Consider the following 16,804-nt stretch of genomic DNA (forward strand, 5'->3'; position numbering starts at 1 on the left):
CTCTTGATGAGGGGTCAGCAACCTACACCCCACAGGCCAGATCCAGCCACTGCCTGTTCTTGTAGATAAAGTTTTATTGGCACATATCCAGGCCCTCTGCTTGTTCTTGTAAATAAAGTTTTATTGGCACACAGTCAGACCTACCTGCTTGTGTTTTGCCAATGGCTGCTCTCTGGCTGCAAGGACAGACTTGAGTAGTTCAAATGGAGGTGCAAAACCTAACGATTTACCACCTGGCCCCCTATAAAAAAAAGTCTGTAGCCCCGCTCTAGGCTTCTCATGAACCCTCACCTCACATGGGCAGACCATGTCTAGGGGCTGGGGCTCCCAGCCCCTGGACTCTCCCCACCTTCCTCTGCCAACCCTCCCCAGCTCCTCCTCCAAGGAGCCAACAGCCTCGCCTCTCTATTTCAATGTATTATTCATGACAAGAGCGCACCATGCTAGTCCAATCACTCTCTTTTTCAGTGACTGTGGTTTTCTCTGGCTGGCAGAGCAAGGGGCTTTATGTCTTTGGCATGATGTCTGTGCTGGAACAAAGTCCTCTACCCTGCATTTCCTTTATTTGAACTTGAAACACCCCTCAGTCAGGATCAGTACTTGCTGATCTTGTACTCTATGGTTCCTGCTTTTTATTTTTATGGAAAAGATGTTTCATAATTGCTTTTGCAGTGGTGTCTGGCCAATGGAGCATGACCTGCTTGTGAAATATGTGGTTTTCTAGAAGGGAAGGAGCCCCAGGACACGGTAGGCACAAATGTTTTGACAGAAGCCTGGTTCATGAGATACTCGGCCTTAAGTGATGTTCCCACGAAGGCCCTGGGATGCATGGAAATGAAAGCCAGCCTATCCGACGGCTCTGCAGTTACTGCTGTCTCATGAAATATTAACTTCCCTTTAGTACGCTTTTAGATGTGAGATGACTCTCGGGCCAGAGGGCATCGGGGAAGGGGCCCTGGGTGACAGTGTGGACAGAGATACTGACAAGCAGCTGCAGACACGGGTGGGTCTCCACTTTCTTCACCTGTTGACTAGGGTCTGAGATGCTTCTTAGGGGTTGTGGCTATCCGTGTAGCAGGATAACTCCTGTGATGGCCACTTACTGAGCGCCTGCTGCTTTGAGGATGCAGCTGTGGCGGCTGGAGCCTGTGCCCCTGCAGTGTGAAGTCCTGCAGACCAGAGCTGCAGCCCTGTGGACCAGCCATGATGGCTAGTCACTGTGCCCCTGCAGTGGGCAGCCCTGCAGACCAGAGCTGTTGGGTAACAGCCACCATTGCTGGTGCCAACCACCTTGGAAGAGAGACTCCAGTTATCTTCAAAGTACCTTGAGAAAACAATCGAGTGCTGTACAAGGAGCTCTGATGGGTTCTGACACTTACTCCAAGCTGCTTGGAAACCTCTGAGTGAGACAGGGGCCAGCCATTGGCCAGTGCACCTGGGGCACTTTGGTCAGTGCTCCTGGCAGCTTTGCAGAGAGGCAGAGGCAGATGGAGGTGAAAGGCCCTCCAGGGGAGGATGTTCTGGGCAGGAGTCTGGACATTGCGTCCATGGACCCACAGGAGGAAATGAGGGTCAGCTGGCAGCCCCTGGCCCTGAAATCAGAGGAGGCACAGAACCCCGTTCACTTCCCTAGATCATGAGGCCACATGGGATGGCAGCCAGGAAGGAGAGGGCAGAGGGCCACTGTGGGGTGAGAGATTTGTGGTAAGGGAGTTTGGAGTTGTAGGAAAAGCTTCGATCAGTTTTTCAGGAGTCAGCATTCAGTCCTCTCTGTGCTCCAGCCAGGAGGACTGGGAAGGGCCATGCAACCAGGGTGGAGATAAGGCACCTGTGGGTCCGGGACAGCATCTGCTGGGGTGAACCCTGTGCGGAGTTCCTCCTGGCGCCTTGGATCCTGCCTTACAGGGAATGGGCTCCCGGCTTGGGGCCCCTAGGAAGACGGGTAAGGGCAGGAGCAGACCAGTAGAGGAAGTGGTTCACGCAGTCTCCAGGCCCCCATTCTCCGATATAACCCCGTCCAGTACTGCGCCCCACCTCCCTGCGGTTAGGACTTGATGAGAATCGCTTCCTCCGGGTTCACACTTGGAGCCAGCCTCTTGGGAGGGGATCTGGGGAGGCGGACCGCGCTCCAGAGGGCTAGTCTCTCCTCCTGGGCTCTGGTCTGGAGTACGGGACGGGCGGACTGCGCTCTCTGGAGCCGTGACGCAGAGCGCGCTGCGGGGGGCCCCGCGGGACCGGGGCTGCGGCAGCGGCGGCGGCGGCACCGCGAGTGACGCGGGAGAGCGGGCCTCTGTCAGCAGGTACGCACGCCGGCCCAGGGTGGAGGGAACCGAGGTGCTGCCAAGGCGCGTATCAAGGGGAGGATGCCCCAGGATCCAGGGGGAGGGTCGGGCCGGCACAAGGGTCGGAGCCCAGGCTGGGGTGCGTGGGCCAAGGGATGCGAGGACCCAGGCATCGGCCTGGGTCCGGGCGCGGGGACGGGAGATAAGGGTCGGGAAGACTGCAGCAAGCTCCAAGGTGTGAGTGCGCCGGGGTGCAGAGGGCTGGGCGCGGCTCGGGCTGCGGTGCGGGGCTGCAGCGGGGATGCGGGACTGCTGCGGCAAGCAGGCGGCTGACAGGGTGCGGATGTCCCCTGGGCTGCGGCACGGGGCGCAGGCGCTGCGACACTGCTGGGTGCGGTCTGTCCGGAGGCACCGTGTCGTGACTTGCAGATATCTGGGACTTGGCCATCTCAGGCTCTTCCTCTGACCCCCGCCCCCAAGACCTCCCGGCTCAGTTCCGTGGTTGGCAGTTCCTTTGCCCCTCACCCGCGTGTGGCTATTTTTAGTCTTGGAAGTGCTGTCACAGCCGGGATTTCAAAGGATGCTGGAGGAGGAGCGCAGGGAGCAGCTACAGGGTTAGAGGAGTGGAGAGCCAGCGCACACAGGGCAGCAGCCTGTGTGCCCAGGCCAGCACGTGGTTCTGTTTACTGGTGAGTCTTCTGGGCTGGGGAGGGCGGCTTACCAGGAGGAGCCCTGTCTGGGAGAGTCCCCATGGGAACACTCACCCCTTGCTCGGTCAGCCCCCTCACTCCTCTCTAGGGCCACAGCTTCACGTCTTGTCAGTGTTCTGTGCCGGGTGACATTTGTAGGTGTGCATGTTGTTACTATATTCAGGCCTACGTGGTCAGATTCTCCCTCTTCTTGGAAGTCATTTACTTTTAGAGTTTTGTCAACATACCTGTGCTAATTGTTGTTGTTCAGTCCCTAAATCATGTTCAACTCTTCGTGACCCCACGGACTGCAGCACGCCTGGCTTCCCTGTCCTTCACCATCTCCCGGAGCTTGCTCAAACTCATGTCCATTGAGTTGGTGATGCCATCCAACCATCTCATCCTCTGTTACACCCTTCTCCTCCTGCCCTCAGTCTTTCTCAGCATCAGGGTCTTTTCTAATGAGTTGGCTCTTCACATCAGGTGGCCTAAGTACTGGAGCTTCAGCTTCAGCATCAGTCCTTCCAATGAATATTTTGGATTGACTTCCTTTAGGATTGACTGGTTTCATTGCCTTGCAGTTCAAAGGACTCTCAAGAGTCTTCTCCAACACCACAGTTCAAAAGCATCAGTTCTTCCACACTCAGCCTTCTTTATGGTCCAACTCTCACATCTGTTCATGACTACTAGAAAAACCATAGCTTTGACCATATGGAACTTTGTCGGCAAAGTGGTTATCTCTGCTTTTTAATACACTGTCTAGGTTTGTCATAGCTTTTCTTCCAAGGAGCAAGGGTCTTTAATTTTGTAGGTGCAGCCACTGTCTGCAGTGATTTTGGAGCCTGAGACAATAAAATCTGTCATTGTTTCCATTGTTTCCCCATCTATTTGCCATGAAGTGATGGGACTGCACCCATGATCTTCGCTTTTTGAATGTTGAGTTTTAAGCCAGCTTTTTCACTCTCCTCTTTCACCCTCATCAAGAGGCTCTTTAGTTCCTTTTCAATTTATGTCATTAGAGTGGTATCATTTGCATATCTGAGGTTGCTAATTGCTCATGGAGAATTTTTGCTATAAAACAGGGTGGCCAAATTTGCTTTTAGGTGATATGTGAAGAGAGCAACTGATGGTATGATTCCGGGGAGAAGAGCTCCAGAGAAGGTTTGATGGGGGGATTGTAAGTTCATTGTCAGCCTGGTTTTCTGGACTCTCCCAGGGCTGTTGGGCAGGGGTCCAGGTGTGGCGTGGGGGGTGTGGGTGGAGGGGAGGAAGGGGAGGGTCGGGCCAGACTCCCCCTGCGCTGGGCATGGGAATGGTTACACATGGCTTTGCCCTTCAAAGTCTGATGAGTGGTGGGTGTGAGGAATGGTGTTTGACACATTTCCTAGGGACCTGTTGGCAGCTGGGATTGAGAAGATGTGCACAAGCCTCTAGTGAGTGTGCTGAGATGGGAATCTGTGAATCCAAAAACTGTGAATCTGAGCAAACGCACTTGAGTTTCTTGAGACCAAGTCTTTTATTGCTCCTCTTTCTGTCACTTGTCCCGTAGAACAGTGGTCCCTGACCTTTTGGCACCAGGGACAGATTTCGTGGAAGATAATTTCCCCACAGACCGGGATGGGGGAATGTTTTTGGAATGATTCAAGTGCATTACATTTGTTGCACCCTCTGTCTCTATTATTATTGCATCAGCTCCACCTCCGATCATCAGGCAGTAGATCCTGGAGGTTGGGGACCCTGGCTGCAGGACTGAGCCCTGGAGATTCCCAGTCCTCTTACAGATTAGCTGCCCAGTTGTGAGATTCTCAGAGCCTTCTTTTCCTGTTCTGTCACCTGGAACATTTCCTGCTGATCTGCTGTCCTGAGAAGCTGGTTGTGAGGCCTGGCAAGCTGCCATCTAGGATAGCACATGGCCCTGTAAAGGCCACTCGAGTGTAAGCCCCCTTTGCCATGAGTGGTGTGCCAGGCAGCTCCCAAGGACTGCAGGGCCAGCGCCGCTCACTGCTTGTCTCAGTGCATCCTGGTTGCTATACAAAGACCACGTTCGGTGGCTCATAAACAGCAGACATTTATTTCTCACAGTTCTGGAGGCTGGCTGTCCAAGACTGTGTGGTTGGTGATCCTGGAGACTGGACATCCAAGACTGTGTGGTCAGTGAGGGCCCACTTTGGGAGAAGACTCCTGTGTTCTCACATGGAGGAAGGGGCCGGGGGCTCTTGGGGGTCTCTTTTACAAGGGCATTGATCCCATTCATGCAGGCTCCACCCTCCTGACCCAACCACCTCCTAAATGCCCCATAGGAATTTTAGGGGAACACAGACCATCCCATTCTGGCCCCCCAGAATTATGTCCCTCCCACATGCAAAATACACTCACTCCATCCCAACAGCCCCCAAATCTTAACTTATTCCAGCATCCACTCCAAAGTCTCCTCTAAATCAGATGTGGGGAGACCTGAGGTGGATTCACCCTGGGGCATAGTCCTCTCCAGCGGTGAACCTGGGAAACCAGACAGTCAGTGGTGCTGAGCTCCAGTTCATGTGCTCGACGGACACAGAGGGAGGCCAAAGGAACGGCAGCGTTGGAGCAGAGAAAGGTTTACCGCCAGGCTGAACGAGGACAGATGGGTAGTTTGTACCTCCAAAATCTGGAACCCCTGAAGGGCTTCAGCAAAACATTTTTAAAATCCAGGCCATTGGGGCAGGGGGGCAGTGATCACAGGATGTGTGATTAGCTCATGCACAGCTCTCTGATCAGCTCGTGCACAGTCTCTGATCTCTAACTGGTTGATGGCAACAGGGCAGGGTCTCAGGGGCTAACATCATCAGTCCTCAGGCTCCAGTAGGTCTGGGGGCTACATGCTTATGATCAAGAAATTAACATCTCCCATTTGGTGGACGTGAGGCTTTCACATGTGTAAAACCACTCAGGAAATGTACAACAGAGAATGTGGGCAATGCACCTACCCTGGGAAGGCCCCCTTATAGGGTCCTGCTTGGTTGCAACAAGCTGTGTGCTTCCCGAACAGAGTGGAAGGCCAGGCAGAGGGTGGACATTCCCATTCTGAAAGGGGAGGTGGGAAAGAAGGCAGGGTGACAGGTCCTAAGTGAGTCCAAAAAGCCTTAAGGCCCACTGGGGGATGGTCCTGCTCCGAGGCTTTGCTGTGCAGAGCCCACTGCAACCTCCCGGGCTGCAGTCACAGGCCAGGGGCTCTTCTGGTCTGGGGCTGCCCCGCCTACACACATTGCCCTCTGCCACAGGCTTTGGGCACCTCCATCCTTCAACTCTGAGTGGAAGTAACCATGTGCAAGCTCCCGCCCCCAGCCCTGGGGGTGTGGACACCCCTGATCAGAGACAACACTGGTTAGAGTGCAGGCACCATCATACAGGGTCACCCCATGCCACACCAGGCCACTCCTGGGGCTGCTGAGGAGGCCAAGGTGGGAGGGGAGCAGGGCAGCTGGGCCCCCAGGAGAGCATTCTGCCCTGTGTGCCCTTTCCCTCTGGTCCTGTGCTTGGAGGGCTGCCCCCTGAGCCGTGAGATGCCTTGGGGCCCATCCTCCCTTGTCACGGAGGCAAGTGCCAGCCTCTGTTGACTCTGTTGAGGTGCTGTCCAGTCTCCCTGCTGGATGAAAACAGCCAGCCCACCTCCGTCCCAAGCAAGTCTGGCCATACGCTCTGTGTTCTTCCCTGAATAAACTTTCTCAACCCTTTCCATGTCAATAGGCTGAGCATCTCCTAACACTCTATGCTCTTGAGTCCTTTGTGATTAGAAATCCGTCTTTAGGTCATTTCTCTCTTCTTGCATTTTGCTGTAAGCACTCAAGAGAAGTTTTGCTGTACTTTCAACACTTTGCCAACATGTTTCCTCAGTCAAATTTCATCACTCACAAGTTCTATCTTCCACAAAACACCAGGAAAGAAGCAGTTCACCAAGCTCTTTACCTCTTTATAACACGATTGCCTTTCCTTCAGTTTCCAATAACATGGTCCCTGTTTCCATCTGAGACTCATCAGAATGGCCTTCACCATCCGTCTTTCTACCAACATCTGCTTGTGACCATTTAGGTTTCTTTAAGGAGGCTGGGGCACTCCCTGCAGCTCTCCTGTCCTGAGCTGTCACCACACTTGTTCTGTCTGTCCGTGGTGATGGAGGCTTTTTCTAGCACTCCTCTGAACTCTTCCACTCTGCACGTTGCTTAGTTCCAAAGCTGCTTTTGCATCTGTAGGTGTTGTAGCATCAGCACCCACTCCTGGAAACAATGTCCTCTGTTGTCACGATGCCTCCACGTGAGGGAGGTTTGGCTCCCTTCCTCTCCGCAGGTATGAGCACGTCTGGGAGTGACCTTGGCCCAGGAGCAAGGAGGCAGGAACTGCCCAGGGGGAAGAGTGAGGACAAAGAGGTGGAGGTGGCCTGAACCCTGTGTGGCAGTGGCTCGATCCCAAGTGCCCAGCACTGAACTGAATGGCCCAGAAGAGGGTGGGCCAGGGAGGCCAGGTGATGGCAGGTGCCTCACTCCCTGACAAATCCCAGCCCCCTCCACCAGAGCACAGCGACCACGTGTTGAAGCTAGATGAAAAGTGTTGGGAGGGGAAACTTCCTCTGCTGCCCATCTTGGGTTCTTATGGCTGCACTAATAATAATAGTAAAACTGACACAAGACAGATTAGCAGGAGAAAAAGAAACTAATTTAATTCCATGCACCTGGAGGTCCCATAGGAATGGGACTTAAGAAATGGGCAAAGCAGGCAGCTTTTATACTATTTAGGAAAAAAAAACAATAAACTAGTGAAGAATTGACAGGGCAATGAAGCTTAAGTTTGGGGTACCCAGTGAGTGAAGGGTCTAAAGAGTTTGGGCTTTAGTCAGTGAAAGAAGTCACGAAGTTGGTTTACACAGGCCTCTTGGCCCCGAGTCTGCATCTCTAATGATAGGGTCTTCTGTCTCTGAGTGCAGGGATACACCTTTCACAAGAGAGGTTTATGCCCTGCTCCCAAGGAGACAGAAGGGAGGGTAAGAGTGGCCCTCTTGCGTTGATTGTCTCTTAAGGAATTTTTGTTGTTCAGTTGCTCAGTAGCATCCAACTTTGCATCCCCATAGACTGCAGCACACCAGGCTTCTCTGTCTTTCACCATCTCCTGGAGTTCACTTAAGTTCATGTCCATTGAGTCAGTGATGCTATCTAACATCTCATCCTTAAAATTCATTCAGTTCAGTTGCTCAGTCGTGTCTGACTCTTTGCGACCCCATGGACTGCAACACGCCAGGCTTCCCTGTCCGTCACCAACTCCTGGAGCTTGGGCAAACTCATGTCCGTTGAGTCGGTGATGTCATCCAACCATCTCATCCTCTGTCATTCCCCTTCTCCTCCTGCCTTCAATCTTTCCCAGCATAAGGATCTTTTCCAATGAGTCAGTTCTTCTTAAATTTTTTAATTCAAAATAATCAGTATGTCTCTGAGGCACATTTTGGGGCCACCTATGCTGGACCCCACAATAGACAGAGAAAAGACTATCAGTGACCGTCTTATATGGGGGAGGGTCATGTGGCCAGAAAGGGCTTCAGGATGGGGGAAGGAGGGAGACCTCATGACCTGTCCTCTGCCACCGTTCACACCCTTGGAGCAGCCGGTGGAGGTGGGGGCCTCCCTGGATGACACCTCGAGTGGTATGGGTGATGTCATGAGATGTCACCATGGGCATCGTGTCTCCAGGGAAACTCGTGGGGTCTGCACATATTTATTTTCTCATTCGTAACCTGAGGGAAGTAGTCGTGCTGCTTACCAAGGCCCCAGTGATGGAGACCAGGTCAGAGCAAGGGTTTCAGAAAACAGGATCTGTTCTACTTGGAGGGGCCGCATCACAGAGTGCAGGGCTCTGCCACTCCCCAAACCAGCTCTGTGGGGAGTGAGGGCTTTTCTCCTTTTGGGAAAACAGAAGAAGTGACCCATGTCTGGAAGCAGGAAGCTGGGACCCCATCGTGAGCACTGCGTGTGAGGACCAGGTGTTTTCTCCCCTGGTCTTGGGCTCCCAGGCATCACCGGGCACACAGGAGCAGTGGGGATGGGCATGGTTCTCTTTCTCTGGCCCTTCACGGTGACCCAAGGGTATGTGGGAGCCTGGGCCCCATGGCTGTACATGTGCCTCCAGACTGCCCACACCTGATTAGGCCAGAGCTCGGGCAGTTGGAAAAATGTGCAAACCAGAAGACAATGGGGCCCCACAGGAAGAAACACCTGACTCATCCCGCCTGACCCACTGCAGCAGCCCGGGTGGCTGGCTTCTCACCTTGGGTGGTCTTGGGGTGTGGCAGCTTCAAGTGGGATCTCATTCCCTGACTGGGAGTTGAACCTGGGCTGTGACGATGAGTGCACAGGACCACCAGGGACCAGTGGCTAGAGTCAGTAACTAGTGGTTCGGTTCTTGACTGTTTTGAAGAAAGAAATCAGCAAAGAAATGAAAAGCAGTGAGGCAAGTAAAGTGTGTAAGAACAGGATACCTGCAAATACACACATGGTCAGGTTTACAGAATTGTGTGCGGCAGGGGCGGCTTAGATCGCTTACATGGGGCCATTTTCTGGGTCTTTGTTTTCCTCTGGTTGATTGTCCTACTTTCTGCCCACATCTGGGCTGACTCAGGGCCCTCGCCTATGTGCGCATGCATCTTCTAGCCAAGACAGATCCCAGCACGAGGGTCTCTGAGAGGTTGACAGGACATATTATGGGCTAGTGCTCCTTCCTTCTGGACCCCCACCGAATGTTTCTGTGCTTGTGCAGAGGGGTGGGGGGTCTCCTTGACCTCAAGGGCGAAAACTGTGGTTGTCTTGTTTTTATTCCATCAGAGCTTAGCTCCTCTCTGCTCCTGCCAAGGTAACTTTTCCTTGAGATGTTAGAAGGAGAATTTCCCCCAAATATCTAATTGCTCACCTTGGGGCCCACCCACCTCCTACCTCACTTCCAGGCCCCCTGGCTTCAAAAGCCAGAGAGAAGCTTGTTTTGAGGTAGTGGGACCAAGCCTGTTCTGCAGAGCCTGAGCCGGGCATTGGGATGGAGGCCAGCTCCAGGGAGGAAGACAACTTTGGGGTGCAGCGCAGGAGGGTGGCTGACCTGGCCACGGTCCCCAACCTCTGGCGGAGTAGCACCGGCCTCTGCAGGAACAGGAGGTCGCAGTACCCCTTCAGAAACTGTGAAAAGGTAAGTCTGGGGTCACTGGGTCTGCCAGGGCCCTGGTGGGGCACAGTGACCACCTAGTTTTGCTGCGGACCACAACCCAGAAGAGGGGACTTGGAGGGAGCACTGGGGGGCCTGGGTCTGGGCCCCTGGGTTGGTTCCTGTCCTGGTTCCAATTGGGAAAGTGCTGGGTAAGCCTCTACACCCACCCGCCTCATTGTGCAATGACTTTGCATCCTTTACCCAATAAGGAAGGCCTGGGCACCAGCTGAGGCCTGGGTTGGCTGCACGGAAAGCCCCAGGCAGGCTTGTGTTGGGGACATTTGAATGTCACACCACTGGTTGGGTGTGAAGATGGTGACACGTCTCAGCCTGGTCCGTTGGATGTGGGCGGGTATCCTGATACTCATGGTCACCTTTGCACCACACTGCTGTTCCTGAGGAAGGCAGCGCTGACCTACAAACTGTAAAGCACAGTGAAATCCCAGGGGTCTGGGAGGAGCGGTTCCCCAGGTTCACTCCTCCCTCTGAGGTCTGCTCCTGAGGGCCTCCGGCAGGTTGCTGGGGAGGGCTCGGTGTCCCGTCTCTGAAGGAAGACCCTGAAGGGTGTCAGGGCGCACGAGTGGGCCTGAATGAGGTGTGGGGTGTGGTCTTTGGAATGGCACTGATCTAACGCCTGAGAATCTCTCAGTGACCTTTTTACCCTCAGCAAGGAAACCTGAATTCATGGATTCCTGAGAACATCAAGAAGAAAGAATGTATATACTTTGTGGAAAGCTCCAAACTGTCTGATGCTGGGTGAGTGGCTTGTTCTGTGCTTATAGCCCCTTCTCTGTCCCCACTGGTGGTTCAGAAAGGACGGAATCTGCCTGCAATGCGGGAGACCCGGGTTTGATCCCTGCTTTGGGAAGATCCCCTGGAGAAGGGAGTGGCGACCCACTCCAGTATTCTGGCCTGGAGAATCCCATGGACAGAGGGGCCTGGTGGGCTACAGTCCATGGGGTCACAGAGTCAGAAATGACTGATCAACTAACACATTTCTTTCCCTGTTCCCACATGGAGTAGCTGACCAGGGCAGGGCTGACTGGGCCTCAGGAGGGGACAGTCCCAGTGTGTGTACCAGCCTGGGGTGCTCGTACAGCCTGGGGTGCTCGGAGCAGTCCCCTCCAGACACACCCTAGTCCTCGCTCTGCAGGAAACGGGCCTCACTCTTTATTACCTCTGCTCCTTTGTCACCTGGTGGTGCAGCCTCCACCATGGAGCCCTCCTTGACCACACCCCAGGATGTAACCCCTCCTTCCACTGCACTCTGTATTTGTCTTTTCTGCTGGTTGCTGGCAGCACTGCAATTATGTAGCTTTGTGGTTTTCTTGGACGAGTTCTGAGCTCTGACCGTGGCTGAGTCACTTTATTACTTCCCCACTGGACAGATAGCCAGCGTCTAGCTCAGACTGTGAACAATACAGAGGGGAGGGGCATGCCGTGTCTGGGTGATGGAAGAGGATGATATAATCGGGAGCCAGAGGTGCATGATCACCGACGATGATGCTGTTCCTCCTGGGACATGCCCAGGATGTTGTCAGAAAAAGTGCCCCATTTGGGGGTTCACGCTCCAGGTTGGCTCCTCTTCAGATGACAGCCCTCCTTCCTCCTCAGAGGCCATGGGGGACCCCCGCATCAGAGAAGTTTGCTGCCATGATCCAGCTGGTGGCCTCAAGGTTGTATTCAGTAGTGATCAGAGTTCAAGTTTAGGCCCATTGCTCTGACCATGTGCAGCGGGCTTTGCACTGAGGTCTCCGGTTGTAGTTTTTAAAGTAGGCTTACAACAGTAGCCCCAGGTTTCCTTGCAGGAGCCATTGGCTCCAAAACCCTTTGAAGAAGGTTATTGCGGAGCCCGGGTCTGGTCGGTAGAGGTTCAAGGGGTGCCATCTGTCCAACCTCGGCGCCCTCGTCCTCTGAATTCTGAACAAATAGCAGAGAAACATCCACAGGGGTCAGTGAGGGTTGGGGTACAGTTTGTATCTGAGACAGAAATGGGGCTCCTTCCTTGTTTAGGGTTTCTGTCCCTCTTTGAAGGAATGGCACTCAGGATATGTTTGGCTTTGAAACTTCCGGAGCACCTTTCTTGGTACCAGGACCCATGCGAGGTGCAGCTGCGGGGGCTGTGTGTGTGTAAGGGGGGGCGGGGCGGGGGGGGAGTGGAGCGGGCTGTCATTTGAGTGCGGAGAAGGCAATGGCACCCCACTCCAGTACCCTTGCCTGGCAAATCCCATGGACGGAGGAGCCTGGTAGGCTGCAGTCCATGGGGTCGCTAAGAGTCGGACACGACTGAGCGACTTCACTTTCACTTTTCCCTTTCATGCACTGGAGAAGGAAATGGCAACCCACTCCAGTATTCTTGCCTGGAGAATCCCAGGGACGGCGGAGCCTGGTGGCTGCCGTCTATGGGGTCGCACAGAGTCGGACACGACTGAAGCGACTTAGCAGCAGCAGCAGCAACTCCCTGTGGCAGCTTCTTCCTCATATGTCCCGAGGTGCTGGGGAGGGGAGGGGAAAGGGGGCCCCACTTACCCACATGGGCCAAGAGTGCTGTGAAAATTCTCTGATTATTCAGCTTCTGGGTCAACAATCTGTAGTTTCCTACTCTGTGTCAGGCTTTGAAACACTGTGTCCATTGAAGACCTAATCTCAATGGCGAATGGTTGAAAGAGAGGAGGGGAGGGTGTGGTCTATTCTAGGCTATTACAATCTATGAGAAAGTTTGGGGTGGCCTTGGGCAAGGACACAAGACGGAGTCCTTGTCCTGGCTGCTCCCTTCCCCACCTTGGACCCAGCTTCCTCCTCCCTGAATGGAGGTGCTCACGGGTGGTGCTCAGGGGAGCCCTGCAGGTCTAGAAGTGATTTGAGTCCCCTAAGGGGTCATATAGAGAAGGCCATGGCAACCCTCTCCAGTACTCTTGCCTGGAAAATCCCATGGACGGAGGAGCCTGGTGGGCTGCAGTCCATGGGGTCGTTAACAGTCCGACACGACTGAGAGGCTTCACTTTCACTTTTCACTTTCATGCATTGGAGAAGGAAATGGCAACCCACTCCAGTGTTCTTGCCTGGAGAATCCCAGGGACAGGGAGCCTTGTGGGTGGTCGTCTATGGGGTTGCAGAGAGTCAGACACAACTGAAGCGACTTAGCAGCAGCAGGGATCATAAGAGCTTCCCAGGTGGTGGTAGTGGTAAAGAACCAATTTGCCAATGCAGGAGACATAAGAGATGCAGTTTCGATCCCTGGGTCAGAAAGATCTCCTGGAGGAGGGTATGGCAACCCACTCCAGTACTCTTGCCTGGAGAATTCCATGTGCAGAGGAACCTGGCGGGCTATGGTCTATAAGGTCATAAGGAGTGGGACACAACTGAAGTGATTTAGCACGCCTGCACACAAGGAGTCATAGAAGAAGGTGGCCTTGGAGTTCCTAATGGCTGGGCCAGTGCTCCCTGGCCTGAGGAGGCCCCGGCCTGAGCAGGGGGACAAGGGTACTGAACCCAGGAGACCGGGAGACAGAGCACAGGGTGGGCCTTGGCCTCTTGATCCAGCCTTGGTACTCTGCACGGTTAGTTAACCTGCACAAATTTTATAAGTTATCTTCCATCTAGAACCTTATTTGGCCCTCACAAATTCTGCAGGTTAGGGGTCAGAGAATGTATTTTTTCCCCTATTTAATGATTGAGAAGTTGAGAGCCGGAGCCCCTGAGGCCACATTCCGTAAGCTACAGGGAAACCCATTTTTTCTCTCTAGGTCCAGTCATGTTTTCCCTTGGTGTCGTTGGGCTCAGGTCTCACCTGGTGTTAGATTTTTTGATTTGGTCTCATCTGTATCTTGTCTTCTAGGTCACTTGTTACTAGCACAAGTAGGACTCTAAAAAATGAGTAGATTTCCAATTTAACAAGCTGTGAAGAACACAGTTGCTGTCTCCTCTCTCTCCTCCCAAGAATGGCATTAAAGGAATAAAACGATTTTAACCCACCAAGACAAAGGAGGCGAGGGAGGAGGTGACAGCTGAAAAGAGGTGACAAGGTGTTCTCTTTGGGGGGCCACGTGCATCCCTCTAGCCCCAGATCTCAAAGGTTCTGCTTTGAGCCTGCACCGTGTGCTTTTTTGACCTTTTTATTTTGAAATAACTATAGATTTATAAGAAATTGTAAAGATACTACAGATGGACCCCACAGTCCCACCAGTGGTCACTTCTTCTACCCCACCATCCATAACCCCTGGCAATCACTCATCTGCTCTTCATTCCTGCAATTGTTTCAGTAGCTGAATGTCATAGAAGTGGAAGCCTTCATGAGGTGATGTGTCAAGGCTGACTTTTTTCACCCAGTGGAATGCCTTTGTGATCCGTTCGAGTTGTGTGGGTTGGTCCTAGGCTCCTGTTTGCTGCATAGGAGCCAACTGGCCTAGATCACAAGATTTGTAGTGAGGTTTCTGTAGATGACAAATAATTGGATCTTATTGTGTTTTATCCACTTTGCCAATCTCTGGGGCTTCCCCGGTGGTTCAGTGGTAAAGAATCGCCCTGCAATGCAGGAGACATGGGTTTGATCTCTGGGTCAGGAAGATCCCCTGGAGGAGGAAATGACAACCCACTCCAGTATTCTTGCCTGGAGAATGGACAGAGGAGCCTGGTGGGTTACAGTCCGTGGGGGTGCAAACAGCTGGACACAACTGAGTGACCAACACTTTCACTTTCATTGATATATGAGGACTTAAGTTGGCCATTGTATTTTTTTGTTTGTTTTTATTACTCTGTTTTTCTTTTCCTGCCTTTCTGTGGGTTACTTGTACTTTTCTTAGAGTTCCATTTGATTTATCTATGCTATTTTTGCCTGTATCTCTTTTATAGCTTTTTAGTGGTTGTTCCAGGTACTACATTATATATATTTAACTTATCACATATTACTGATATCTATGTGTATTGAGAACTCACCCTAGTCTCCCGGTGTTGACATTCACCAGTTTGTGGGAAATGTAGAAACATTCCCGCCTTTTACAACGCTTTGCCCTTCCCCATTTATATCATAACTGTTTACAAAATTTCCTCCACATACATATTAGGTCATGGTGCAATTTTGCTTCAACCGTCAAACATACTTCAGAAAATTCAAGAGGAGGAAAATATGTTTATTCACCTACCCATACTTTTACTCTTTCCATTCTTGTTTCTTTGTTTTCCACAAGTTATTGACCAGAGACAGAGTAATACATCTTAACACGTCTTTCCTCAGCTGAATGCTATTGACTGCTGCTGCTGCTGCTAAGTTGCTTCAGTCGTATCCAACTCTGTGCAACCCCATAAACGGCGGTCCACCAGGCTCCGCCATCCCTGGGATTCTCCAGGCAAGAACACTGGAGTGGGTTGCCATTTCCTTCTCCAATGCATGAAAGTGAAAAGTGAAAGTGAAGCTTCTCAGTCATGTCCAACTCTTCGCGACCCCATGGACTGCAGCCTACCAGGCTCCTCCATCCATGGGATTTTCTAGGCAAGAGTACTGGAGTGGGTTGCCATTGCCTTCTCTGGAACACTATTGACTAGAGATGTTTCAGTATTCACTTACAGAACAAATAGCCAGCTGTAGGAGTTAGTGTCTACAAAAATCCCCTGTTTGAAAACATGCTAATATTCTAGAATTCCTCCTTTCATCATTTCCTTTCTGTTTAGAGAACTTCCTCTAGCCATCTTCTTTGGGGAAGTTTGTTTGTTGACCAGTTCCCTGGTTTTCTTTCATCTGAGTGTGTCTTGACGTCCCATTCATGTGGAATGATATTTTTGCTTGATGCAGGATTCTGGGTTGGTAGTTTTCATCTTTAGAAAAATGTTGTGTGGATTCTTTCTGGCACTGATTTCTGACTTCTGATTCAAAATCAGTTGTTCAATTATTTTCCTCCAACAGGTGAGGTATCATTTCCGAGTTTCAAGATTTTTGTCGTTAGATTTTAGAAGTTTGATGATTATGTGTCTCTGCTGACTCTGTGGCTGGGGTGCCAGTCATGACTCCACTGGGCCTCCTTTATCCCTGCCAAGGAGAGAAGCAGGCACCAGTTGCCGCTGGTGACCCCGTGGCCTTTGCAGGAAGGTGGTGTGCGGGTGCGGCTACCCACGTGAGAAGCACCTGGAGGAGGCCACGCGGCCCCACACCTTCCAGGGCCAGGAGTGGGACCCGAAAAAGCATGTCAGGGAGATGCCAACAGATGCCTTCGGTGACATCGTCTTCACGGGCTTGGGCCAGAAAGTGGGAAAGGTTGGTTTCCATGACTCCATTGCTCTTACTCTGGACCAGAGCCCACCGTAGGTGGCTGCGGTGGCCAGGCCTCCCTAGGGAGGGAGTAGGAGGCTGCAGAACCCAGCTGCCCAGTGCTGGGGGCGGGGTGGAGGGCTCTGCATGACAAATAGAGCTACATGGTGCCCTCAGGGGATTTGTTGCCAGGGTTCCAGGAGAGGTGTGGGCGGGGTACAGTAGCAAGTTCAGGGGGTGGCCTGAATGGCTTTTGTCACTGCCAGGAGGGAGCAGGGGAGCACAGGGCACACAGGTGGGGGTGGTGGGCAGTGGGGAGGCCTTGGGGATGGCAGGGAGAGCCAGTGGCAGAGGTGAGAGTCCTACAGGTGGTGGAGCAG

At 52.7% G+C, this 16,804-nt stretch overlaps 1 protein-coding gene across 2 annotated transcripts in view; it reads left to right on the forward strand.

Moving 5' to 3' along the window:
* Positions 1-16,804, forward strand: part of TRPM2 (transient receptor potential cation channel subfamily M member 2) — a 58,124-nt gene that overhangs the window by 4,066 nt on the left and 37,254 nt on the right. Inside the window, exons 2-6 of one of the 2 annotated variants that reach the window (XM_081570066.1) lie at positions 4,075-4,100; positions 5,054-5,121; positions 9,999-10,165; positions 10,851-10,939; positions 16,262-16,430. In XM_081570066.1, coding sequence (XP_081426192.1) covers positions 10,019-10,165; positions 10,851-10,939; positions 16,262-16,430 — 405 coding nt within the window. In that variant the 5' untranslated portion in view covers positions 4,075-4,100; positions 5,054-5,121; positions 9,999-10,018. The remainder of the gene's footprint in view (positions 1-4,074; positions 4,101-5,053; positions 5,122-9,998; positions 10,166-10,850; positions 10,940-16,261; positions 16,431-16,804) is intronic. The other variant, XR_014076754.1, reaches the window with a different exon arrangement.

The sequence above is a fragment of the Giraffa tippelskirchi genome, chromosome 2, assembly GCF_054371585.1.
Source record: "Giraffa tippelskirchi isolate mGirTip1 chromosome 2, T2T-mGirTip1v1.2.pri, whole genome shotgun sequence".
NCBI lineage: Eukaryota > Metazoa > Chordata > Mammalia > Artiodactyla > Giraffidae > Giraffa > Giraffa tippelskirchi.